General features: G+C 38.0%; 1 protein-coding gene and 1 non-coding gene across 2 annotated transcripts; both read left to right on the forward strand.

Moving 5' to 3' along the window:
* The first annotated feature begins 6164 nt into the window (after window positions 1-6164).
* Window positions 6165-11016, forward strand: LOC132618611 (pre-mRNA cleavage factor Im 25 kDa subunit 1). The gene is made up of 7 exons (XM_060333642.1): window positions 6165-6595; window positions 6695-6740; window positions 9814-9907; window positions 9986-10050; window positions 10144-10230; window positions 10361-10471; window positions 10669-11016. Exons 1-7 carry the CDS (start codon window positions 6468-6470, stop codon window positions 10741-10743), a joined length of 606 nt encoding a protein of 201 aa, XP_060189625.1. The 5' UTR covers window positions 6165-6467; the 3' UTR covers window positions 10744-11016.
* On the forward strand, window positions 8530-8632 carry LOC132620547 (U6 spliceosomal RNA). Its single transcript, XR_009574990.1, has one exon. It is a non-coding gene; the product is annotated as a U6 spliceosomal RNA (small nuclear RNA).
* Window positions 11017-27968: the final 16952 nt, after the last annotated feature.

A 27968-nucleotide genomic window follows, 5' to 3' on the forward strand; every position in this document is an offset into this window, starting at 1 on the left:
CCCATATTAACAAAATCAAGCAATATAAAAAAAAGTAAATCCCATATTAAAAAAACAAATAGTCAAAAAAAAAAAACGTGCAGACTTTGTATTCGTAGCAAACACTAATATAATAAAGTTTTAGATACGGAGCACAAACTACAATGTTATATTAATCGTGTTTTGAACATAGTAGGGCACTTTTTCGTCGTCTGTTTGTGGGCCCAAAAAAAATTATGGGCCCACATATTACACACAAACCAACCAATATTAAAAAAAAAAAAAAAAAAAGAGGTAAAAAAAAGTAGAACCCACCATCTTCAAACTCACGGAGAAAAAAAAAGTGGACCCCATATTAACAAAATCAAGCAATATAAAAAAAAAAGTAAATCCCATATTAAAAAAACAAACAATATCAAAAAAAAAAAACTTGCAGACTTTGTATTCGTAGCAAACACTAATTTAATAAAGTTTTAGATACGGAGCACAAACTACAATGTTATATTAATCGTGTTTTGAATATTAAAAAAAAAAGTAAAAAAAGTGGAACCCACCATCTCCAAACTCACGGGGAAAAAAACTGGACCCCATATTAACAAAATCAAGCAATATAAAAAAAAAGTAAATCTCATATTAAAAAAAAAAATAATGTCAAAAAAAAAAAACCTGTAGACTTTATATTCGTAGCAAACACTAATAATAAAGTTTTAGATACGGAGCACAAACTATAATGTTAATTGTGGGCCCACATATTAAACACAAACCAACCAATTTAAAAAAAAAAAAAAAGGTAAAAAAAGTGAAACCCACCACCTCCAAACTCACGGGGAAAAAAAAATGGACCCCATATTAACAAAATCAAGCAATATAAAAAAAAGTGAATCCCATATTAAAAAAACAAACAATGTAAAAAAAAACGTGCAGACTTTGTATTCGTAGCAAACACTAATATAATAAAGTTTTAGATACGGAGAACAAACTACAATGTTATATTAATTGTGTTTTGAACATTAAAAATAAAAAGTAAAAAAAGCGGAACCCGCTATCTCCAAACTCACGGGGGAAAAAAAAAAGTGGACCTCATATTAACAAAATCAAGCAATATAAAAAAAAGTGAATCCCGTATTAAAAAAAACAAACAATGTAAAAAAAACGTGCAGACTTTGTATTCGTAGCAGACACTAATATAATAAAGTTTTAGATACGGAGCACAAACTACAATGTTATATTAATCGTGTTTTGAACATAGTATGTATATATATATATATATTATATGCATAAAAATAGTGCAAACTAATAATGTCAAAAAGGATGGGCCCCATACTAAACAACACCAAGCAATATAAAAAATGGACCCCATATTAACAAAATCAAGCAATATTAAAAAAAAAAAAAATGAACCCCATATTAAAAAAAAAATAATGTAAAAAAAAAAGAGTAGATTTTGTACTCGTAGTAAATACTAATTTCCAAAGTATCTCATTAAGTCAATAATGATGGATTCATTGCCACGTGCGTATCAATCCATTAGTGGGAGCAAATGAAACAGTTTTTCTTCAAAAAGTTAAGTAGTCAAACCATACAATTTTCTTTCTTTTTTTATATTAGCCTGAGATCTAATCTAACTATTAAACTGTTGTATTTGCTATTCCGCCATGTCATTTATTTGTTATGTTCACTAAAATAAATATACTTAAAATATTTATATTTTAAAATAAGATAGAATAATGTGAAAAGAGATTAATGTCGTAAAAAAAAAACATATCAAATAGAGATCAACTAATGAATAAGGTAAATTAGTCAAATTATAATTCTAATCGACGTTTTCTTAAAAAAACATGCAAAAGACAACATGACAAGTAAAATGAGCTAAACCGAGAATATTTACCAAAAATTAAAAAATAGTATTTCGTCGTTTAAATAGAAAATCAATTTCTACTTTGTTTCGTTTTAAACATGTAAAATTAATTTAATAATTTGAATTAGAATTATCCAAATCAAAATTTGATAAAAAATAACAAGTATTTTACACCTTTAAATTAATCGAATTAAAATTAAAAGTATTAACTGATGCTTAAATATTGCTATTGTTTTATCTCAAAGAGAGGAAAATAGTTTCCTTTTAAATAAGTTTTCTCTTTTAAAAAATATTAATAAATTTGTCGATTTTGTATTTGTAGCAAACATTAATATAATAAAATTTTAGATACGAAACACAAATTATAATGTTTTATTAATCGTGTTTTGAACATAATATATAGTGTATATATATATATATAATCACTATTCAAAGACAACTACATACACATAGATGCACTATAATCTAAAGTGTTGGGCCCGTGCGCAGCACGGGCGTAGGCCATCTAGTTACTACTATTAAGAAGCACGGGTTGGGGCTCCTTTTTCGTCGTCCGTTGTGGGGCCCCCCATGAAAAAAATAATATTTTGGGCCCCATATATATTAAACAACAACTAATATTAAAAAAAAATTGTGGGCCCCATATTAAACACCAACCAGTATTAAAAAAAGAAAAAAAAAACTGGAACCCACCACATCCAAACTCACGGGAAAAAAAAAGTGGATCACATATTAAAAAAACAAACAATGTTAAAAAAAAATGTGGGCCCCATATTAAACACCATGCGTATTCGTAGCAAACACTAATATAATAAAGTTTTAAATACGAAGCATAAACTACAATGTTATATTAATCGTGTAATATATATATATATATATATATATGCATAAAAATAGTGCAAACTAATAATGTCCAAAAGGGTGGGCCCCATACTAACAACACCAAGCAATATAAAAAAAAAAACTATATAAAGCATGGGTTTAGACCCATGCTTCATCGTCCGTTGTCCCTTAAAAAAAAGGGTGGGCCCCATACTAAATAACACCGAGCAATAAAAAAAAAACAAGAAAAAAAAGTGGAACTCACCACATCCAAACTCACGGGAAAAAAAAAGCGGATCCTATATTAACAGAATCAAGCAATATTAAAAAAAAAAGTGAATCCCATATTAATAAAACAAACAATGTTAATAAACAAATGCTTAGAAAATCAAACAATTAAATCAATAATGATGGACTCATTGCCACATGCGTATCAATCCATTAGTGGGAGCAAATGAAATTATTGTATAGCAACATACTTAAAATACTCATATATTAAAATAAGATAGAATTTAATTACTTTTTCATTTTTTCCTTACTCTAATAAATGTGAAAAAAAATGTGGGCCCCATATTAAACACCATGCGTATTCGTAGCAAACACTAATATAATAAAGTTTTAAATACGGAGCACAAATTACAATGTTATATTAATCGTGTTTTGAACATAGTATCACATATAGACAAAATCAAGCAATATATATATATATATATATAAAAAGTGAATCCCATATTAAAAAAATAAATAATGTCAAAAAAAAAAAGTGCAGACTTTGTATTCTTAGCAAACACTAATATAATAAAGTTTTAGATACGGAGCACAAATTACAATGTTATATCAATCGTGTTTTGAACATAGTATATATATATATTATGCATAAAAATAGTGCAAACTAATAATGTCCAAAAGGGTGGGCCCCATACTAAACAATACCAAGCAATATAAAAAATAAAAATAAAAAAAGAAGAAACTATATAAAGCATGGGTTTAGACCCATGCTTCATCATCCGTTGTCCCTTTAAAAAACAAAGGGTGGGCCCCATACTAAATAACACCGAGCAATAAAAAAAAAGGAAGAAAAAAAAGTGGAACTTGCCACATCCAAACTCACGGCAAAAAAAAAATGGACCCCATATTAACAGAATCAAGCAATATTAAAAAAAAAAAAGTGAATCCCATATTAATAAAACAAACAATGTTAAAAACAAATGCTTAGAAAATCAAAAAATTAAATCAATAATGTTGGACTCATTGCCACATGCGTATCAACCCATTAGTGGGAGCAAATGAAATTATTGTACAACAACATACTTAAAATACTCATGAAAAACAAAATGGACCCATATTAAAAAAAAAAAAGGCTACGTCAAAAAAAAATAAAAAAATGTGCACCCCATATACTAAAAAATCAAACAATATTCATGTAATTCCCAAAGTATCCCCATCAAGTCAATAATAGTGGATTCATTGCCACATGCATATTAACCCATTAGTGAGAACAAAAGAAATTATTGCACAGCAAAAAACATGGACCTCACATTATTACTTTTCTTCAAATATTTAATTGTTGTATTTGCTATTCCGCCATGTCATTTATTTATTATGTTTACTAATGAATAAGATAAATTAGTCAAATTATAATTCTGATTCACGTTTCCTTAAAAACCCATGCAAAAGACAACATGACAAGTAAAATGAGTTAAATCGAAAATATTTACTAAAAATTAAAAAATAGCATTTCTTCGTTTAAATAGAAAATTAATTTCTACTTTGTTTCGTTTCAAACATATCAAATTAATTTAATAATGTGAATTAGAATTATCCAAATCAAAATTTGATAAAAAATAATAAGTATTTTACACTTTTAAATTAATCGAATTAAAATTGAAAATATCAACTGATGCTTAAATATTGCTATTATTTTATTTCAAAGAGAGAAAAATAATTTTCTTTTAAACAAGTCTTCTTTTTAAAAAAGTATTAATAAATTTTCTTAGCAAACACGAATAAAATAAAGTTTTAGATACGGAGCACAAACTACAATGTTATATTAATCGTATTTTGAACATAGTATATATATATATATATATATATATATATTAAACACAACTACATATACATAGATACACTATAATCTGAAGTGTTGGGCCCGTGCGCAGCACAGGCATAGGCCATCTAGTGTGTGAGATAAGAATTGGACTGGGCACCCAGTGTCCAAAGCCCAACTCTAACAAGCTAGAAGAAATTGCACGGTCTGTCTTTCAAATGTATTGGTCTTTAATTTTTATCTTTCAAATGGACTGATCTTTAATTTTTGCACTTAGCAATTGAACTTATACTTAGCCAGACATAAATTCTTTAAGGGCACTGAGTATAACTTATGCTCCATGAAAAAGTTGTTATTATTAGGTGTAAAAATTAAAGACCACCACAAATGGGACATAAGTGCCAATAACCCAACAAGCTATTCCTGGCCCAAGTCTAACAAGCTGGCCTAAATCATACAAAAAGGGACAATTTGCAGGATTAACCTTACTCGGGGATGATCTTTAATTTTTCCCCCTTAAATTGCTGGTCTTTAATTTTTGCGCTTCGCCTTAAAATTTTTGGGTTCCGGATTCGAATTCCTGTTCACTCAAAAAAAAAAAAAAAAAGAATCGCAAGACAGAGTTCTACCTTATAAGGCAGACTTTGCCTATGCCTGAAGGCAAACTCTTTCTTGCAAATCCAACATCTGCCTTGCGATTTTTTTTTTAAATTTTTGACTGAGTAAACCTCGGGATATTTTCGATCACTTTTTTAACTGAAGGAAAAAATTAAAGACCAAAAATTTAAGGGGCAAAAATTAAGGACCAATGCCTTCAAAGGGAAATCCACGCAAAAAAAAGTACAAAAAGGGGGTCATTCGCACAAATATCCCTATTTCAGGGTGGTCTTTAATTTTTGCCCTTTAATTTGTGGTCTTTTATTTTTGTCCTTAAGCATTATTGGCAGGGCATAATTTAGATTTCACTCAACAAAATTTACATTTAGTTTCAGTAAATGTGTCCTAACATCCCACAAGTTATGCTGGACAAGATAAAACTTTCAACATTCAACATAATCTGAAAAAAGACATAAGTTTAGATCTCGCTCGGCATATAGGTAACGTTTAGCTTTGGCATATGTATTATCAGATCCTGAAAAAAGTAAAACTTTCAACACTCAACATAATCTGAAAAACACTATACAACTTATGCAGCATAACGTAATTCTTATAGAACTTGTGCCGAGCGAGAGAGAAGTTTAATTTCCGAAAATAAAAATGTTACAGAACTATGCTGAGTGAAGTTGATATGAATATTTTTATTAAATAAGCAGAAAAGATAAAAATTAAAAACTACAGATATGAGGGATAAAAGTTAAAGACCAGTTCGTCGGAGGGGATTTTTTAAAAATAAAAATAAAAAATCATATAAGGCTCAATAAGCCCAGGGAAATTCCACTCTCTTCTCTTTCTAGAACTAGAATAGAAGAAGGCAGCACTGCCACCTCATCCTTTTTTATTGCCATTTCAGCTTTCAGCCTTCAACCCTCTCTGGAACAGCCACGTCCTTTCTTCCCTTCCAACTTTTTCGCTTCTTTAATACTCATGTGAATCTATTTCTTTTTAATTCGTTTTAAAATAAATTACCCCTTTTCTATTTTAAAAATAAATTCACATTTAATGGAAACGGAGTGAGTATAAGATGAAAGTCATCACCTCTCGCAACTTCTCCTCAATATCACTCTCACACACTTGTCTTTTCAATCTCAGTTCATAGGCACTATGGCTGATGAAAACAGTGCTAACGTTTTAGACATTTACCCATTGAGTTATTACTATTTCGGTTCAAAAGAGGCACTTCACTGCAAGGAAGAGACCTTGGCTGAACGCATTCAACGCTTGAAACTGAAGTATGTTTTCTCTCTTCTTCTTATTTTTTTCACTTGCACTTTTTCTATATATGTATGTTGTTGGAATTGATTTTTGTTTCTTGATCCTATGATTTTCAGCTACCATACTCATGGACTAAGGACCTGTGTACAAGCTGTGCTTTTGGTTAGTTTCTTCCTTTCTTTCTTTTTCTCTTTTCCTTTTTGGGCTCGACTACAAGTTGTACTGTTCACAATTCAATACTCTCAATTTAGGTGACAGTGTTTGACTGATTATCTTTGTTTAAGAAAGAAAGAAAGGTTCTTGAAATTCTTGTTCTGAAATAAGACAGACATTCGTGTGACTATATGTTATCTCATTAAGTCAAAATGAAAAGCTTCAAGTTTAATTATTTCTTAATAAGAACTCCCTCTGGTTCATTATAAGTGTCCACTTAGCCCTTTTATTTTGGTTCTAAATAAGAGTTCACTTTTGTAATCAAGAAGGAATTAACTTTATTTTTTTAGATTTGCCAATGCTAAATGGCTAGATCCCAATGTGTCAAGTTAGTAGTAATATCCGAATTTTGATTAGGGGTGGTTTAGTCGAAATACCTACTCCTTCCGTCCCAATTTATGTGATACTTTTCGCTTTTTGAGAGTCAATTTGACTAAATTTTGAAGCTAAATTGGATTAGATTAACTCAATATTTTAAGATTAAAATTTATATATATGAAAACTACCTGAAAAGTACTATAAGTTGCAACTTTTCATATATCAAATTTGGCAGTCAAAGTTCATACAGTTTGAATCTGGGAAAGCGAAAAGTATCACATAAATTGGTGCAGAGGGAATATTTTTTTGCAGGAGTTAGTATTTTCAACTAAGTGGACACTTATTTTGAATCGGAGGAGTATAATATTCTTTTTGGGCATACTAAAAAAAAGAAGGTACGTCACATAAATTGAGACGAAGAGGGTAGTTATTCTGGCCTTATGCCATATGCTGGAGGAATGCTTCATTTACTGTTGTGGTAGGATGCTGCACAGAGGGGGAAAAAATTAACTGGTAAAATTTGATAATTTTGTGAATTATATCTTGTAAAGATATTTCAAACAAGGTTATCAGTAAATTGTCTTCAGTTTCAGCTATTTTTTATCAAAAGTATCTTCAATCACTTTTAATCTCGGCGTGTAGGACTTCCCCATCGCAGAAGTGGAAAAGAACTAACCATTAGATGTCCTGTAACATGACCTAACCAGAGATCTTAGGTTTGGGGACCTGAGTATGGAGAACCTTAGATACTCGGGAGTTTCAGATACTGAAATCCAAATTAGTCAGACTATTGAGTTTTAGGTACGTAATGGTTCACACAAAATAAAAAAGGAAAATAAAAAGAATAATACCAATCTCTCTATTTCTTATTTTCCGTCCCAAAAAGTGTTAAAAGCGCATTTTAGAAATAATTGAAGGTTTCTAAATTAGGAACTGGAACCTTTATAATCTTATAAATGCAGAGATGATAAACATGATTTGCCCACCAATGTTGTTAAAAGTCTGCTTCATCATACTTAGCCCTGAAGCACAGTGCGACAGAGGCTGGTTTTGCTCGCTTAAGCGTGCTTTAGTGCCAGCACTAAGGGTTTAAGGTGTTTGCCTCAACGCTGTGGAGCTTTGTTCTAAAGAAGGTACTTCAATCAAAAAATGATCCAGCGGGATCGGTGGCACAATTGAGATACCTTTAAAGATAAATATAGCTTGCAAAATGATGAATTGTTAAGGAATCATTATAGATCAATATGTAGTAATTGTGTACTAATAGGAGATTAGAAATTTAGAATAAGTTAGAAACGTAAAATCACAGTTTAGCATCTGACTCATACATTCAATATTATGAATATTGTTTTTGTATCTAGTTCATACTTTTAACGTTATATAGAATCGCAACTAGGAACTGTCTTGGCAGGCCAGTTACTTTGCCGAAGGGAAAGTCCAATAGAATTGGGAAGTTACAGAGAATATTACCATGGCCCCTGCACAAGGATTTAAAAAAAAAAAAAAAAAAAGGGCAGTCCGGTGGACAAAGCATCCACTTTAGTAGGGTCAGGGGAAGGGTCGCACCCCAAGGGTTGATATACAGTGGCGGTGCCACAGCCAAGCAAGGGTGTTCAACCGAGCACCCTTCGCGGAAAAGTTATGCCTTCTGGGATTCTCCTCAGAATACGTTGTAAGTTTTCCACATAATGTCTCATAATTTAGACATATAACTGAACTTTAGATATTTGAATTATTTTAAGCCGAATCCCTGCACCCTTATCCGTATTGGATCCATACCCCTGAATCTTAAAAATTTAGATCATGAAAGATTTGACCTCTAGATCAGCACCCGTATCGGACACCCGCACCCGAGTCCGAGCAACTTAGTCGTAACCTACCGGTCACACAGAGATAGACAACCTTACCGTTGCTCCCCCAAACTTTTCAAAAACAAAACGTGGTTTCCAGCTCTAGAAGCTGTATTCTCTTATCCTTGGCTTCTTTCTCCTCTATGAGTAAATAATTTGAATTATTAGGGTTCTCATTTTGGAATTGAGTTGCAATTACTGTGTGATTGTAGGATGCAGACCTTACTCCTTTGATTTAATATCCATGAGTAAAAGCCTCCAGGCTGAAGTTTTTTTTTTTTTTTTTGGGGAAGTTAGAATATGTAATTTTGTTCCGTGTCTTTTATTAACCAACTTGATACTGCAACTACGCCTCGTTGGTTCATAAAGCGCTGAATAAATAGAGCCATACGGCATTCTGCAACTGAACCCTAGTTAATTCATAAACTGCTGATAAGTAGAGTCATCCAGATAGTTCAGCAGTCAGTTGTGGAGCTTTCCAGGTTCTAAGTCTGCAACGTTAACAAATTTCCTGTGAGTAGTTAAAAGTTTGTAGTTTTCCTTCTTTTTTTTTTTTTTGATAGTGGTAACATTAGTTAAAAGTAGTTCCAACATATGTTCCAATAGTTCAAGTTCCATAAATTGGTCCATGATTATTAAGTGAATAATCTCGGTACTTATTCATGGGAGTCCTCATGGATGGTCTTAATAAGGGGTGTGAATTCTATCCGAAACAAATTAAGCTGCCAAATAAATGGCTTTAGTATTCTTCTGGCGTTCAAAATGTCAATTACCCACCTAATTACATACCGCATATAAAAGGAACACTTTTTGGTGGTTATTAAATGTATGATATACAGTACATTGTATTGCAGGTTGAATTGTTCAAGCAACCACATGTACTGTTATTGCAAGTACGAAATTTTATGTTCAAGCTTCCAGGTGGTCATGTTAGGCCTGGTGAATCAGGTATGATGATATATTTTCTCAGTTTGTAGAAGCTGGGAGTTTGCAGCGCTGAAGGATTATTCTTGTTTACATACACAGAAATTGAATGTCTAAGACGTAAGCTCTCAAGTATGCTATCCATGAGCAAAGATGACAGCTGGGAGGTATGTCAACATTTGACATAGTGTTTTCAATTTTTTTTGTTAACTTTTTGGCTAAGCATCTTATATATCTTTCGTTATTTGATGTGTACGTAGGTAGGTGAATGCCTGGGGATGTGGTGGAGACCTGACTTTGAAACACCGATTTACCCGTTTACACCACCTGATATAAAAAGGGCTAAGGTACTTGGTTATAATAGTCTGAGATCTATCTCATTTGCTGTCAGGAATTCTTGAAACCCTTAGTACTTCCCTTTGTAGGAGTGCACACTGCTGGTTTTAGTAAGGTTTAACTTTCTTTCTTTCTCTGTAGGAGTGCACGAAACTCTTTCTAGTGAGGTTGCCCGAAAGTTGCAAATTTATTGTACCGAAGAACCTTAAGCTTCTTGCTGTTCCGTTGTCCCAAGTTCATGAAAATTTCAAGGTACTGTACCTCAGGCAACATTCATGAATAGAAAATTAGTGTGGTGATTTGACTCAATCTGTTTGCTTTTACCACAGTGGCTCTTACAAATGAGTGGAGCATTGTCTAGTGCCTTTTGTACTTGTCATCCTTGTAATTAAAGTAAAACCTGAGTTATGTTATACTCAAGCTAATGCAGTCGATGCGATTTTCTGCAGACATATGGGCCAATAATAGCTGGAGTTCCACAACTGCTATCAAAGTTCTCCTACAACATAATGGATTCTGTCTGATCGGTGCCATAGTACAAGTTAAAGACATGGGGCTCAATGCTATTCCCGTCCCAGCATGCTATTTTAAGTAGCAAGTTTAAGTTGAGAATCCCAAGATAGTAGTCACTGTGACATGTATATAGTATGAGAGAGTGTGTGTAAGTGAAGTCAAGGCATACAGGTTTTTATTTGTTATGTTTTCGTCTGTAGTGTATGTTTATACGTTTAGTTTGTATGTTACAACTGATGTAAGACAACCATAATGGATGATAAGTTACATGTTCATTGATGAAACATGATGTAAGTCTATTTGTTGTACCTCCCTAATAAAGATGAGAAAAGTTATGCAACTCTGCCATTAAATGGGAGTTAAAAGTATGGAACTCTTTATAAGTGGGGTTAAAGATCACATTATCTTTCTATATATTATAAAGCTAGGCATAGACAAGGTGATGTGACATCTTTCTATGGCCTAGAATATTATTTATCTTTTTTCTCCTTTTTTTTTTTCCTGGAGGAGGGTGGGGAGCTTTTTCCTTATTTTTTCTCATTTATCTCCTGTGTGAAAAAACTAAAAAACACTCATTTAACTCCTATAATTATGTTGGACAGCACCGTTTCGAAATTCTCACAAAACCAACCGCTTCAACTAAGGCTTAATTAAAATGGAATTTCTGGTGGAATTTGAGCACATTAGCAGTGGGATATGAGGGGATTGAAAGCACTATTCTCTAATTACACGTAATAATTAATGTATATAAATGTGCATGCTTCTTCATGTTACCCCTCAATGTATCGTGCACTATTAATACATATGTTATGCTAGGAATGTTTAGCTAATGGAGGGGCGGACCCATGTACTATTGTCTGGTGCTCGAGCACCCATTAACCGTAGCATATACTCTATGTCGATATATAGAAAATATTTGAAATTTTGGTATAAAATAATAAATAGCACCCAGTAAATAATAAAAGATCTTGGTGCTCTGGTAAAAAAGTTGTAGGCTTTAAGCTAAGCCTTGAAGGAGCCAACTTCAAATCCACTCAAAGCAATATATTTTTTGTTAATTTTAAGATGAGCAACCAGGACCATTGAATCCTGGGTCTTGTATACGGTAAAAATTGGATATATGCTAAACCGATAAGACCGGAGTCCGAGGGAAGAAAGAAATTAGCACGAGCATGAAGGCTTTCTTTCAGGATCGGAGAAGTGCTTGATCCGAAGAAAGCGAAGGATATCGTTCGGTCCGGTTTCTCCATAGCCGAGTTGATCGTGGCCGTTGGTCCGGGAGATCCGTGACGCGATTGCCACGCGTCGATAACGTCCTGCCATGTTTAACTGCCAATCGTACGGGTGTCAGACCGTATGACCAACCTAATCCAACCTAATACATTTCAGAGTTTTTCAGAAACACTTGTTGTATGAAGCCCATGGGGCAATACTATAAATAGGGGTCATTGTCCCACTTTTGGAGGGTTGGCTTCCTCATATCAAGAACATTTTGTAATAGCAAAAATATATAAAATCTCTCTCTCCAACATCTGATTTTGGTCCGGATTATCGTGTTCATCCTTTAGATCTGCTCGATCAAACAATATTCATATATTACTAGATACAAAATCTATAGCAAACCACTGATTCTCAGTTGCTTCTTCGTAGCATATTCATATATTTCTTTTCTCTATCAAATAGATTAAGGCTCAACCACATATCCTATACCTCACCCATAAATTTAATTGATTATCCAAATTTGGGGTAAACAGTTTGGCGCCCACCGTGGGGCTAGGATAATAGTGGTCTTTGATCTTGATCTCTATCTTACCCATCAAAACCAAAAACATCTTCTGTTCGTCTCTGAAAAAACGTACCAAATGGCTAACAGTGGGCAATCTGGTCACGTCAACAACAACGAGATCGTGGCCGAAAATGAAGGCAGCGGGCCACGAGTATTGCCAAACCCCGCTGACCCTAACCCCGTTAATTCGAGAAAGAGCCTCAACCGACGAAACACCGTGGACTAGGAGAATGCTGCCCAGCCGGCCACTGACCCTTTAAATACTCACAATTCAATTACTTTGTCCCGGACACAGGGCCGGAAAGAACCGGATACCCCGAATGATAATATTGACTTACGTTTAATTTTTGAAATGTTGTAGGAACAGAGAGCGGCGATTGCTGAACAGGGAATCACAATAGCCCAGTTGCAAAACGGAAGAGATAAAACGACCCCGGAGAAGGCGAAAGGTGTTGCTGAACCCAGAAGAGATGAGGCATGGATGGTTGAAAGAAATGGGTCCAGAGTTGGTTCATCCACCGAGGTTCTGAGAATGCTCGAAACGTTGGCGAAGCGGGTAGACTCGACCGAAAAAAGGGTGGAAACATACAACTCTCGGGTGGATCAAATCCCGGGGGCTCCGCCTATTTTGAAAGGGCCGGATTCAAAGAGGTACATCAGAAGGCCTTTTCCTCCGAGTGCGGCTCCGAAATTGATCCCGAAGAGGTTCAAAAATATGACGGTACAACGGACCCTCACGAACACGTGATCTCATACGCCTGCGCTATAAAAGGCAATGATATGGAAGAAGATGAAATCGAATCTGTGTTGCTAAAAAAGTTCGGGGAAACTCTGTCAGAAGGAGAATTGACTTGGTACGACCATCTGCCCGAGCATTCAATCACTTCTTTCGAAATGCTCGCCGATCCGTTCATAAAAGCACACGCCGGAGCCAAAAAGGTGCAGGCTCGGAAGGCGGATATTTTCCGTATAGCCCAAAGAGACGATGAGTTACTGCGTGAATTTGTCAACCGGTTCCAAAGGGAACGAATGGAGCTCCCCCCGGTTCCGGAGGAATGGGCTGCACAATCTTTCACAAAGGGGCTCAATGTTCGGAGCTCGACGGCTTCGTTAAAATTAAAGGAAAGCTTGCTGGAATACGAGGCTGTGACATGGGCAGATGTCCATAACTGATACGAGCCGAAGATTCGGGTGGAGGATGACCAACTCGAGCTTCCCCCGGGGCCAGTAAACATGAACAAAAGTTTTGAGAGACCAAGGAAAAATTACGAACCGGAGTCCAGATCATCGAAGGAAAGGTATCAGCCATACTCTCATTCGGAAAAACCAGGCTTCAGGTCAGAAAAATTAAGGGATGGCTCGAGTCATTTCTCCGGGCGGGGTGGTATACGGGCCGAGTCTCCGGTTCAGGTATACCACCGAGAAGTCAAACGAGGAGGCCATGGCCGTGAAACTCGATCTCACGGATGAACTTCGCGAAAACGCGTTGGTCCGTACTGCAGCCCAGAAGCAGAGAATGGAAAGGTACTACAATCGGAGAGTCAGTTTTCGACATTTCCAAATTGGGGACTTGGTGCTTCGGAAAGTTACCTTGAACACCAAGAATCCCAACGAAGGAAAATTGGGTCCGAACTGGGAAGGACCGTACAAGATAACCGAGGTAACGGGCAAAGGATCGTATCAATGGGAATCCATGTGGCTCATCTGAAAAGATACTACTGCTAAGGTATGGACTCATCGTGTTTTTCTATTGACCTTTCTTTTTTTTGCAGGAAGTACCGGATAAAGTTAGAATCTAGGCCTGAAAACACGTGTTGCACTTTTTTCCTTAGTACGGTTTTGTCCCAAAATGGGTTTTCCGACAAGGTTTTTAATAAGGCAACAAGTACAACGTGTTACTTGACAAAGATAAGGACAAACGCCCGGAAACTCGGGGTCACGGCCTACGAGTGGGGGCTTAATAGCGCTTGCCTGATCTTGCGGCTCGGATAAGCACTAGGGGACTTATACCCACATCGAGGTTTATCCCGGTTAATGGAAAACGGAGGAGCGCAACAAACCAAGATCGGACCTTCTACATTAGGTTTCGATGTAAGGACCAAACGATCAGAATAAATCGTGTCCACTCAGTATTTGCTACGACAAAATCAAGACCGGACCTTCTGCATTAGGTTTCGGCGCAAGGACCAAACGATCAGAATGAATCGTGTCCATTTAGTATTTGCTACGGCAAAAGCAGAAGGAAACAAAATTCTCATATCTTGTACAAATACTTGCAATACAAAAATCATCGAAAGTTCGGATAACGATATCTCGGATGTCTTCTTGTTAAAACACCTTACCCCGGTGATTATCGCCGTATTTCGGCATTGCTTCATTCATATACCCTATTCCGGGCATGACGGTCGAAATTTGACAAAGGCAACAAGGTCATAGTGAACTGAGCCAAAGTCGTTAATGCCTCAAACGGGGGCTGTTACATCAAAATTTAGCTAAGGCTGAGATTCAGGTGTCCGAAAAATCAGCCCTAAAAAATAGCCGAAAAATACCGGCCCTAAAAATGCCCATCGTGATTCGGAGACGTCTGAATTCACAAAGCATAAGATAAGTCCCACGGGCAAAATTCCCGGACAAAACGTACCGGACGAAGAGAAAAAGCCAAAATTCAGGCACAAGGCGGAATAATGACTCCGAGTCTGCTTGTCCTTAAAACGGATCGATAAATCAGGCAAAAAAGTCATAACAAACATTCAGACAAAAGAATAAAGAAAATCAAGAAAAATGCGTGTTCCATTTATACAAAGGTCTTTACACCGGAAACCCCTACAAAGGCAAAAAATAAAAGGCTAAGTACAGGCCTTGGTCTATGCGGTATGGCTGGATTCGGAATGTTCGGACACTATCAGCTCGGAGTCGTGGGAGTCAGTCTCGAGGGCTCTCTTAGCTTCTTTCTCGACCCTCTTAGCTTCAAGTATCAGGGCCGGAAGATCCGCAAAACCATGTCCGGCTTACTTAAGGGTGATCCTCCGAGACTTCCACCGTTCATAATACAAGCGATGAACCAAAGGGGATAAACGGTTAAATCAGCAACAAACTTGAGATGGAAGATGATTAGAGGTGACGAAATGAAGAGAGAATAAAGTGAAGTGAGGAAAATAAAATGGAGGAAAAATGAAATGAAGGCGTGATTCATCCACTTCCCGTTACTCTGATAAAACTACGATCCGAAAAGTGTGGGGACTATCTGTATACGGTAAAAATCGGATATATGCTAAACCGGTAAGACCGGAGTCCGAGGGAAGAAAGAAATTAGCACGAGCATGAAGGCTTTCTTTCAGGATCGGAGAAGTGCTTGATCCGAAGAAAGCGAAGGATATTATTCGGTCCGGTTTCTCCGTAGCCGAGTTGATCGTGGCCGTTAGTCCGTTAGATCGTGGCCGTTGGTCCGGGAGATCCGTGACGCGATTGCCACGCGTCGATAACGTCCTGCCATGTTTAACTGCCAATCGTACAGGTGTCAGAACGTACGACCAACCTAATCCAACCTAATACATTTCAGAGTTTTTCTTTATTTTTCAGAAACACTTGTTGTATGAAGCCCATGGGGCAATACTATAAATAGGGATCATTGTCTCACTTTTGGGGGGTTGGCTTCCTCATATCAAGAACATTTTGTAATAGCAAAAATATATAAAATCTCTCTCTCTAACATCTGATTTTGGTCCGAATTATCGTGTTCATCCTTTAGATCTGCTCGATCAAACAATATTCATATATTACTAGATACAAAATCTATAGCAAACCACTGATTCTCAGTTGCTTCTTCGTAGCATATTCATATATTTCTTTTCTCTATCAAATAGATTAAGGCTCAACCACATATCCTATACCTCACCCATAAATTTAATTAATTATCCAAATTTGGGGTAAACAGGTCCGCCACTTACATTCAATTTCAGAGTAGGATATTTTGACCCTGTGGTAGCTTACTTGTCTTTGGAGCATTTGTTTTGGCGTGGTAAGTTTCTTTCTTGATTTTGCAGCTATACGTAGTTCTTTATTTCCGTGTATATATATATACATGTCTTATTTCCAAATGATATACTTTTTTTTTCATATACTGTTATTTTGAATTTGTTGATCATATATTGTTGTTTTGAATTTGTTGTCTTCATTCAAGTGAGGGTTTTTTCTTATATTTTTGTACGAATCCTATATTCGTGGAGCAGAAGCAACTTGTTTAGTCCTACAACCGTCCCAAATAATATTTTTTAATATATCGGTGGGGCAGGCTCGGACACATTGATTAGTACAATTGAAAGTACAAAAATTACTATAAGAGGTTTACATTCATTGTTAGTTTTATATGCAACTGAATCTCTTTATATGTGCCTCAAGTGGATTCACCGATTGTTATTTTTAGTCTTCTTCAAGTTTATTGTACTTTTTATTACATGTACATGGTAGAAATTTTATAAGTGTGTCGCTACTACGCCGGGTGCTTATTATTTTGGTGTACAACAAGATAATTTACAAGTTTCCTTATTAATTTTCTGTTTTATTCATGTATACACAGTCCAAGATCACATTTTGAGTATTATCTGCGTTTTCTTCTTTTGACATTCTTTTCTTCAGTACATAAATTGGCCAAGCAAATAGGTGATAGCAACCGAATGATAAAGCTTCGACTAAGAATCTTAAATTTGGAAGTTTTATTCAAGATTTAAATGGTTTGCTCGCTTTTACTAAGTTATAATTTTGCTATTAGTATAGCATTTGAATTAATTTTATTTTTGTGTATGACAAATTATTTGTATGAAGATTGTAGTATCCGAAGGCAAACATATGAACACTAAAATGTTCCCTAAACATTCTATCAAAATGAACTTTGGCTAATTTTGCAAAAATCCCAAACACTAACGTGGGGCTTAATTTATATTCTTCAAATAGGATTGGTTATGATGTTTGAATGAGACTAGGCAAGGAAATGAGAAGGCTTATCAAACCAACGACTCCAACAAAGTAAACGTCATATATTGAAGGTAGTCCTACTCCTTGATCTAACGTCAGCGACTTAGCAATGATTGATACATATAGGAGAACGTCAATAAGCTGGACTAATGACTTTTGCTACGTAAAATGTTTTTCCTTATTTTTTTCATTAAAATTTTGTTGTAGAAAAAGACATATTGGACAACAACAGAAATTAAAAGATAAAATGCCAAAAAGATAAATCGAGAAAACAAGTACACTAATAAGAATAATTATGCTTCCGTCCAAACAATTGAGAAAAAAAATTAAGAAAACAAGAGAGAAATAAAAAGGGGAAACGAATATTGACGTGGAGGCCTATGTATCCACATTTTTTATTAAAATCAATCACACATATGTGAACATTTCTTTTGAGAATTCTCTTCTCATTACTCCCTACATCTGTAAATTAAAGGAATGCTTGGATTCGGAGTACAATAGTTAACACATTAATTTTTTATTACAGATGTGATCGTTATTTATTCGGTTACATTTACATATTTAGAATATACATAAAATTAAAATAAATAACTTTCAATAGCTTAAAGTTTTAAAAAATTACTTGAAAAGATAACAACTGTAAAAGGATTTATTTAACTATTTAATAATAAATACACTAATGCTTGTAATAATAGCGCGAAGCGCAAGAATGTACACAAGTTCTACTATAAAAGAAAATGACTTGAGGTCATTCCAAAATTACACTTTGAGCTGCAATCCCTTTTGATAGAGTGTAGTTGTTGTGGACAAACTACAAGACTCCATGAGTGATATTGTAGGAAATCGTCAAGGCAATTGATGGTGGTAACACACATCGAACTTATGAGAAGGTATGTCTTAATCCACATTGATCCCTGAATATTTATCCCCTTAATTAGTATCAGAGCATGGTATAAATGTGTTTTTTCCACCACTAAATGGTTAAAAAGTTAGAAAAAAAAATGAATTTTCCATTTAAGAGATGTTGCATCCTAAAGATTTGTGAAAAATATAATTGATGTTCCTATTTTCGACTATGTTATTTGCTTGTATTGGCTGCTTCAATATGTGAGTGTTATATTATTGGAAATAAAATTGAGATCTTTCTAGCGATGTATTATTTGTAAACTTTGAAGGAGATATGATTATCGAAAATCAGTTGTCTGAAACAGAAAACAATCTGGACGTCCAGATTAGAGAACTGTTTTCTTTCCCTCTTTAGGTTTCAACGATATGCGAGTCATGTATCACTGTAAAGATATTTTTGATATCTTTCTAACGATATATTATTTGTATTCCGAATTTGAATGAAGGTATGAGTGTCGAAAGTTGGCTGCCCGAAAATATAAAAAAAATCTGAAAGTTCAGCATGAACACCCAGACTTTCGAGCTCGATTTCTCCCTCTTAAGGCTTCAGATGTGTGCAAGCTATATATCACTGGAAAGATCCTTTCAAAACCTTTCCAACGATATGTTATTTGTGTATTTTTGATATCGAATGAAGAAGATAGGAGTGCAGAAGTTGGCTGCTTGAAAACATAATCCAGAATTTTAAAATTTTAAAATTTTCTAGGCAGATTTCAATGGAGCAAGAAATGACGTGCCACATATTATTTTGGGTGTTTTACGTATATTTTGAAGACCTTACATGAGTTTTATTTGGATATATTATATGTGCATACTTGACGCACGTTATGGGCTCAGAATCATTAATCTCACAAGTGATCAATCTTATAATTTGGATTTTTTTAATATAATTCTTTTGAGTTTATAACTGAATCATTACTATGTTTAATTATTTCTTTTAAAAAAATACCGTACAAACTTTATGATTATGGTCTATGTCCATATTTTTATGAGATATAATGTATGTTGAATGATGTACATATAATTTTTTAGAGTGAATTCTAATTGGTAGAAAAATTTCTTATTTAGAATATTATTATTTAATTTGCGCACAATTGTTTAAAAGAATAGTGATATGCTAAGGTTACATGTGATAAAACTAAAACAAACGTAGACTTTCAGACATGAACCTACAGTACAACAATGTTAATTTAGATGCAATTTTGCAGCAAATATAGATATTATTGTATACGGGTAAAACCGAGGATACGGACATGCTCGGTTTCCCGATGTAATGGTTGTGCTCGGGTACGACCCGACCAGGTCATCGAGAAGGAGGCGTCGAATTCGGATTGGGGACCAGGCGTTGTAGGAAGGGCAGTTAACTGCCATAAGAAGAAGACCGAAATATCCGCCCTCAACCGGATATTTCGGCGATGATCTCGGCAACAGCTGTCACAGATTTCTTTCCTTTGCTTTAGAATTGTATTAGGGTTAGGACTTCTCTACTATATAAAGAGGAGGTTTTCATCCATTGTAGGGGGTTGGCAACAGAAAGAAAGAAAGAGTTCATATCAAAAAGCAAAAGAATTACTTGCATTAACCTCCATTTTTGTTCTGGAGTTCATTTCTATTATTCATCGTATACGTACTCAGCATAGTGTATCGACCTCGGTTTTCATACCCGAGGCTGGACTTAATTAACATCTGGTTAGATCTGTTTCCTTATTCACTTATTGGTTTCCCTTGTAGTCTAATAGCAAATTGAACTTAGCCACATATCTTTGGCATCACGCATAAATTTAATTGTTTTCCATTTTAAGGTTAAACAGTTTGGCACCCACGGTGGGGCCCTAGATAGTAGTGGTGGTTCAATACAACATTCCGGTTACACTCGATATTCTTCACTTGTTCTTTAAGGTTTGATTTCAGGTGTACCAGAATGTCGGATTCCCATTCTGTCAACTTCTAAATGGAACCAAGCCATCACGAGCACGATGACGGGGACATGCCAAACAACAACGCGCCCCCCGTTAATCCTGTTCAAGTCGGATCATCGGTGGGTAACATACCGGCCGGCGAGAATAATGGAGTCATGCTGCAACAGCTCCAAAACTAGTTAGACATGGCTATGGCGTAGTTGCAGGCCTAGCAAGAGATCATAGCACAATTGCAAAACTGGGGTCAGGCACCCGATATTGCCCCATCAGAACAGACCCTGGATACGAAGGAAAGACGCATCCTATGGGGTAACGAGAACCACCCCGGGCAAAGCAGCGAATTGATAAGAATGCTCGAAGAATTGACTAAACGGGTTGAGTCCGGTGAAAAGAAGATAGAGGAGAACGACAAGAAGGTGGAGAACTACAACTCGAGGGTCGATCAGATTTCGGGGGCTCCACCAGTGTTGAAGGGACCGGATTCGAAAAAATTTGTTCAAATGCCATTTTCGCCGAGTGCGGCACTGATGAAAATCCCCAAGAGATTTCGCATGCCCGATATCCGAAGTACAATGGGACAATGGACCCAAATAAGCATGTGACTGCGTATACGTGCGCAATTAAAGGCAATGATCTCGTCGATGACGAAAGGGAATCAGTGCTACTTAAGAAATTTAGGGAGACTCTGTCAAAGGGAGCTATGATTTGTATCATAACTTGCTCGAGCACTCGATTGATTCATTTGCCATGCTCGCTGATGCTTTCGTTAAGGCCCATGCCTGGGCTATCAAGGTCGAAACTCGAAAATCAGATTTGTTCAACGTTAAGCAACGAGATGACGAGTCCTTCTGCGAGTTTGTGGCTCGATTCCAAATAGAGCGCATGGACTTACCTCCAGTTATTAACGATTGGGCCGTTCAGGCTTTCACCCAGGGGCTCAATTCGAGGAGCTCGATCACATCTATGGAGCTAAAACAAAACCTGATAGAATACCCGGCGATCGCTTGGGCTGATGTACACAACAGGTATCAGTCGAAGATCAGGGTCGAAGATGATAAGATTCTGAGGGCTGCTTCAGTATCATGGCATTCCGGTAAAGGGAGTGATCGCTCGAGGAGAGTGGTAGATCGGGATTCTAGATCATCATATGACAGGTACTAGCCTTACCCGCTCGATCGAAGGGGGAACGGGCGCAACAACGAATCAGGCAAGAATAATAGGAGGAACGATCGAAGGAATGATCGAGGCCAAAATAGCTGTGGTCTGATAAAAAGAAATGTTGTCGATAAAGCCTCGGGAAACAGAGAAACTCCAAGGTTATCCGAGTACAACTTTTGCGTCAATGTAGCAACCATAGCGGCGGCCGATATCCGAAACAAAGAAACAAGACATCCGAGGCCAATCTAATCTGATCCAGAGAAGAGGGATAAAAGTCTTATTTGTAAGTATCATCATACTCACGGTCATCGAACCGAGGATTATCGGCAGCAGAGAGGAGGTCGCCCGTCTGTTCAATTTAGGACATCTTCGAGAATTCCTAAGTGAACGAGCAAAACCCATTTTAAAAACCTGTACTCCAACAAGTAGGATAGGCCGGAAGAGGCTCAACAGGTGATACACATGATCATGGGAGGAACTGACGTTCCCATTGGGCTGGTTATAAAATGCACAAAAAATTCCATAATGAGGGAAAAGCGTATCCGGAACGATGACCCGATGGCCCCATCACATTCAATGACGAGGACATGGAAGGCATCACCCAGCTGCATAATGACGCACTGGTAATATCTGTCCTTGTCAATAAGTTTAGAATTAAACGTGTGCTAATTGATCCAGGTAGCTCGGCTAATATCATCCGATGGAGAGTCATCGAACAACTGGGACTACTAGATCAGATCGTGCCGGCAATACGGGTCCTCAACGGATTCAACATGGCAGGCGAAACGACGAAGGGTGAGATCACTTTACCAATCAGTATGGTAGGAACTACGCAGCAGACCAAATTTTATGTGATAGAAGGAGTCATGGGATACAATGCATTGCTGGGCAGACTGTGGATTCACCTCGTAATAGCAATTCCCTCGACTATGCATCAGGTATTGAAATTTTCGACTCCAGAAGGTATCAAAACCGTCTGTGATGAACAGCAGGCCGTAAAAGAAATGTTCGTGATTGAAGAATCTGTTAAGACTATAAAGGCGCTAGATCGGAGCGAAGGGAAGAATGCCAAATAGCAATCACAGATCCTGATCCCGGAATCTTCGAAAAATCAGAACGGAGACACACCAGACGAGGAGTTAAAATTCGGGGTGCCAAGAACATTCGTGGTGCCCGATGATTCTGATGCCACTAAGTCCATAGTCGAAGAACTCGAGCAAGTCATATTGTTCATCCATCTACCAGAGAAGAAGGTATACCTGGGCATGGGGTTAACGCCCGAGCTTAGGAAGATTTTTATTGAGTTCCTTAAAAATAACTCAGATTGCTTTTCTTGGTCCCATTTAGACATGACAGGTATTCCACCGGACGTGATGACACACAAGTTGAGCCTGGATCCAGGTTTCAATCCGGTCAAACAAAAGCGGAGGCCACAACCCGAGGTAAAACATGTATTCGTCAAGGACGAGGTAACCAAGCTTTTTAATATAGGATCCTTTCGATCGAAGTAAAATACCCAGATTGGTTAGCTAACGTTGTAGTAGTGCCTAAAAAGGGGAATAAGTTTAGAATGTGCGTAGATTATAAAGATTTAAATAAAGCCTGCCCGAAGGATTCATTTTCTTTGCCCAGCATCGATCGCATGATCGACGCTACTGCGGGTCACGACATGCTGAGTTTCCTCGATGCCTACTCTGGGTACAACCAAATACAAATGGACCCGGAGGATCGAGAAAAAGCCTCCTTTATAACTAGGTCTGACACATATTGTTATAATGTAATGTCCTTCGGCTTAAAAAATGCCGGTGCCACCTATCAGCGTTTAGTTAACCGCATGTTCGAACACCAAATAGGGAAATCCATGGAAGTTTATATAGATGACATGGTCGTTAATTCCCTGCGAGCAGAGGACCACTTGAAATATTTGCAGGAAACTTTCAGTATATTAAGGAAGTACAACATGAAGCTGAACCTGGAAAAATATGCTTTCAGAGTCGGATCGGGCAAGTTTCTCGGATTCATGGTATCAAACAGGGGGATCGAAATCAACCCGGATAAGATAAAGGCAATTGAAGATATCACTGTGATCAACGACATCAAAGGGGTGCAAAGGTTGACGGGACGGATAGCTGCCCTAAGCCGATTCATCTCCAAATCCTCGGACAAGAGTCATCAATTTTTCTCGCTGCTAAAGAAAAAGACTGACTTTACATGGACTTCCAAATGTCAGATGGCCTTAGCAGAACTCAAAAGGTACTTATCAAACCCGCCTCTACTCTACACGCCAAAAGCGAACGAACAACTGTACCTGTACTTGGCGATGTCCGAGATAGCGGTGAGCGGCGTCCTTATTCGAGAGGAGAAAGGTACGCAATACCCGATTTACTATGTAAGTAGAACCCTCGGTGACGCTGAAACCAGGTACCCACATTTGGAAAAACTTGCTTTGGCTTTATTGAGTGCATCTAGGAAATTAAAACCTTACTTTCAGTGTCATCCCATATGCGTCGTAACGTCGTACCCCCTAAGGAATGTCATGCATAAACCCGAGCTCTCAGGCCGCCTAGCAAAATGGGCTGTGGAAATTAGCAGGTATTATATTAAATACAAACCCCGAACTGCGATTAAATTCTAAATATTGGCGGATTTCGTGGCCGATTTTGCACCGGCCATGATTCCTGTGGTCGATAAGGAAATGCTTCTTACCTTGGGGACTAGTACGGGAATCTGGACCCTTTACGCGGACGGTGCGTCTAACGTAAAAGGGTCCGGGTTAGGGATCGTTCTCAAACCTCCCTCGGGTGACGTAATAAGACAGTCAATTAGATCGGCTAATTTAACTAACAACGAAGCCGAGTATGAGGCTATGATTGCAGGTTTAGAGCTGCTAAAAGCTTGGGAGCAGAGGTCGTAGAGGCCAAATGTGATTCTCTCCTGGTGGTCAACTAAGCAAACGGAACCTTCGAGGTCAAGCATGACCAAATGCGAAGATACCAGGAGAAACTTCAGGTTGTCCTTCGCCGGTTCAAGGAATGGACGTTGGAACACATTTCCCGGGATCAAAATAACGAGGCGGACGCCTTGGCAAATCTGGGATCCTCGATCAAATCGGACGGGTTCAACTCCGGAGCTGTAGTTCAATTGACGAGATCAATCATAGAGACCGGACATGCTGAAATAAACACGACTAGCCTCACCTGGGACTAGAGGAACAAATACATAGATTATCTTCAAACAGGAAAATTACTATCCGATGCTAAGGAATCAAGAGCCCACCAAACCAAGGCAGCTAGATTTTGTTTGGTTGATGGCCAGTTATACCGACGATCGTTCCACGTCCCCTTGGCAAGATGTTTAGGACTAGGAGAAACCGACTATGTTCTAAGGGAAATTCACGAGGGGACTTGCGGCAACCATTCGGGAGCCGATTCATTGGTTCGCAAGCTGATCCGAGCAGGATACTACTGGAACGAGATGGGGGAAGACGCCAAGACCTTCGTTCGAAAATGCAGCGAATGCCAAAAACACGCCCCATCAATACATCAACCCGGGGAAGAACTTCATCCAGTCCTTTCCCTATGGCCATTCATGAAATGGGGTATGGACATAGTAGGCCCTCTGCCATGGGCCCCAGGTAAGGCACAATTTATTTTGATTATGACTGACTATTTCTCTAAATGGGTTGAAGCACAGACACTCGAGAAAGTCAGAGAAAAAGAGGTCATTGATTTCATTTATGACTATATAATCTGTCGGTTCGGGGTACCCGCGGAAATCGCGTGTGATAACGGGAAGCAGTTCATAGGCAACAAGGTCAGCAAGTTTTTCGAAGAATACAAGATCAAAAAGATCTTATCCACCCTGTATCACCAGAGCGCGAATGGCCAGGCTGAATCTACCAATAAAACTATACTGCAGAATTTAAAGAAAAGACTGGCCGACTCCAAACACCGATGGAAGGAAGTTCTGCTCCAGGTTTTATGGGCTTATCGCACAACGGTAAGATCAAGCACCGGGAAGACTCCGTTTTCCCTCGTATACGGATCCGAGGCCCTAATACCCGTCGAAGTTGGTGAACCAAGTTTGAGATTCTGGTATGCTACTGAGGACTTGAACTATGAAACAATGTCTGCTAGTCTGAATCTCGTGGATGAAAGGAGGGAAGCTGCTCATATCCGAATAGCCGCACAAAAATAAAGGATGCAAAAATATTATAATCGGAGGACCAACCTCAGGCACTTTCAGATTGGGGACTTGGTACTGAGGAAGGTCACACTTCATGCAAAGAACCCTCACGAAGGGAAGCTAGCCCCGAATTGGGAAGGACCATATCGAGTCACTAGAATAACCAGGAAAGGCTCTTATTAGCTCGAGAACGAAGACGGACAGCAGTTGAAACACAACTGGAATGTAGCACACTTAAAACAATATTACTGTTAAAGGTGTGAATAACTTCTCTTTGTTTATCTTCTCTCTAGATCTGACCACGCAGGGATACAATCCGAGGGACACCGGAGCAGCGCAATGGAAACTGGAAAGCTATAAACTTAGGACTGAAAGCACGTGCTGCACTCTTTTTCCCTTCGACCATTTTGTCCCGAAGTGGGTTTTCGACAAGGTTTTTAACGAGGCAGCATTGAACAGCGTGCTACGCGAATAGAGGATACCGATCAGAGACCGGAGACTAGGGACTGCATATATTGGGCTAATAGTACTCGAGCCCTCATACCTCGGACTCGAATACTAGGGGACTATTATACCATGAGTTAAGTGATAACTATGTAAAAGCCAAGGCCTGAACGATAGGATCAGATGTAAGGACCAAACGATCGATTGAATCGTGTCCACTTAGTTTGTTCTTGCCGCGACAACAATTACGAATGCATTTCTGGCCGATTTTTCAATAAAAAACTTACTTCGATCGAAAGGATCCAATGTTGCCAAATACCGAAAGGCTATGGCCTAAACGGTCAAAGAGTACGGTATAGAAAACGTACACAAATGCTAAAAAGCTATGGCATAAACAGTTAAAGACTACGGTCTAAAAAACATATGCAAGCTCAAAAGCTGCAACCCAAACGGTTAAAGACCACGGTCTAAAAACACAAAAATGTCGTGATCGGGTCTGTCTTGCAAACTATAAATAAAGCAACGACTAAAGTCAACACGAACTAAAACCCAATCACAAGCCATTACCACTTGAATTGTATCCTAGCCGAAACAATATGGCAAATTATAATGATGGCATAAACTGAACAAACATTGAACCGAGGAATACTTTGCAAAGATAAAATACAAATTCTGATTTTCATTCATACATACATATAAGTAGATTTACAAAGGCTCGGGCTAGTGGCCTCAAAACAAAAAGGGTAAAAACAAAAGAAGGGACGCAAGGCCCCGAACCTAATCTTTACCCGAGCCCTCGGTCTCTTCATCGGCTGACTCGAGGTCAATATCCGAATCCTTAGGGTCGAACGGAGCCTTTGCTTCCGCTTCATGCTTCTTGGCTTCCTCAATCAGATCTGATGAGTCCACTCCAGTGGCTTGAACTTCTTCGAGGGTTTTCCTTCGGGATAAACACCGCTCGTACTTGGCTCGAAAATTACTGGCCTTTTCGGCAGCAGTCACATTGGCCTTATACTGCTCTAATATATCATCATAACCCGAGATATGGTCAAGAGCCTTTCCGTGTTCAGCTTGCAAATCGGTGATGACCCGGTTCATCGATCCCGTTTAGCTTCGGTCGCAGCAAGTGATGAGATAAGGCCGTTCATTTGTTCCACCGACGCCCGAAGCTGCTCCCTGAGAACATCACGTTCGGCCACAGCGCCGATGGTCGTTTCGTGGAGGACATTAAACTCGAGCTTGATCCCATCCAGCTCTGCCCGAAATTGGTCGATCTGGCTAACATAAGCCCGGGCCTGAGAAGGAAGGGAATTAGCATCAGCCGTTAAAGATTTATTGAAAATTTCGAAAACCCTTACCTTCTCTGCCAACTGATCACGCTCCCGCTTAGCCTCGGCAACTTTGTTTCGAGCCACTGTTAAGTCCGACTTCAGGATAGAAAGGTCAGGGAGAGACGAGATGTATTGCAATTTCTGCTCATACAGATCCATGAGCTCGTCCACCTCCTCACTTTTGCTTTTAAGCTCCTCCTTGAGCCGGCCCACTTCATGCCTGAGCCAGTGAAAGCTGGCATGATGAAGATAGAGGGCCTATAAGAGAAAGAGGGACGATTGTAAAATAAGACATGAAGTTAAAACTAAATGAAAAGAGCACAAGAAAAACACTTACCCAGTTCAATGCCTGCCGGGCCTCGTTGAAAAGGCATGATTCACTGACTTCATCTATTTTCCGACGGTCTTCCTGGGACACCAGCGGGTACAAATAGCTGGCCACCCCGACCGGCCCCGATAGCATGTTCATATCGGCCGGCACCTTGAAAGTTATTATCCTCTTTCGATCGGGTCGGTCCTAGGGGTAGGAAACAGTT

Source organism: Lycium barbarum, chromosome 11 (assembly GCF_019175385.1).
Source record: "Lycium barbarum isolate Lr01 chromosome 11, ASM1917538v2, whole genome shotgun sequence".
Taxonomy (NCBI): domain Eukaryota; kingdom Viridiplantae; phylum Streptophyta; class Magnoliopsida; order Solanales; family Solanaceae; genus Lycium; species Lycium barbarum.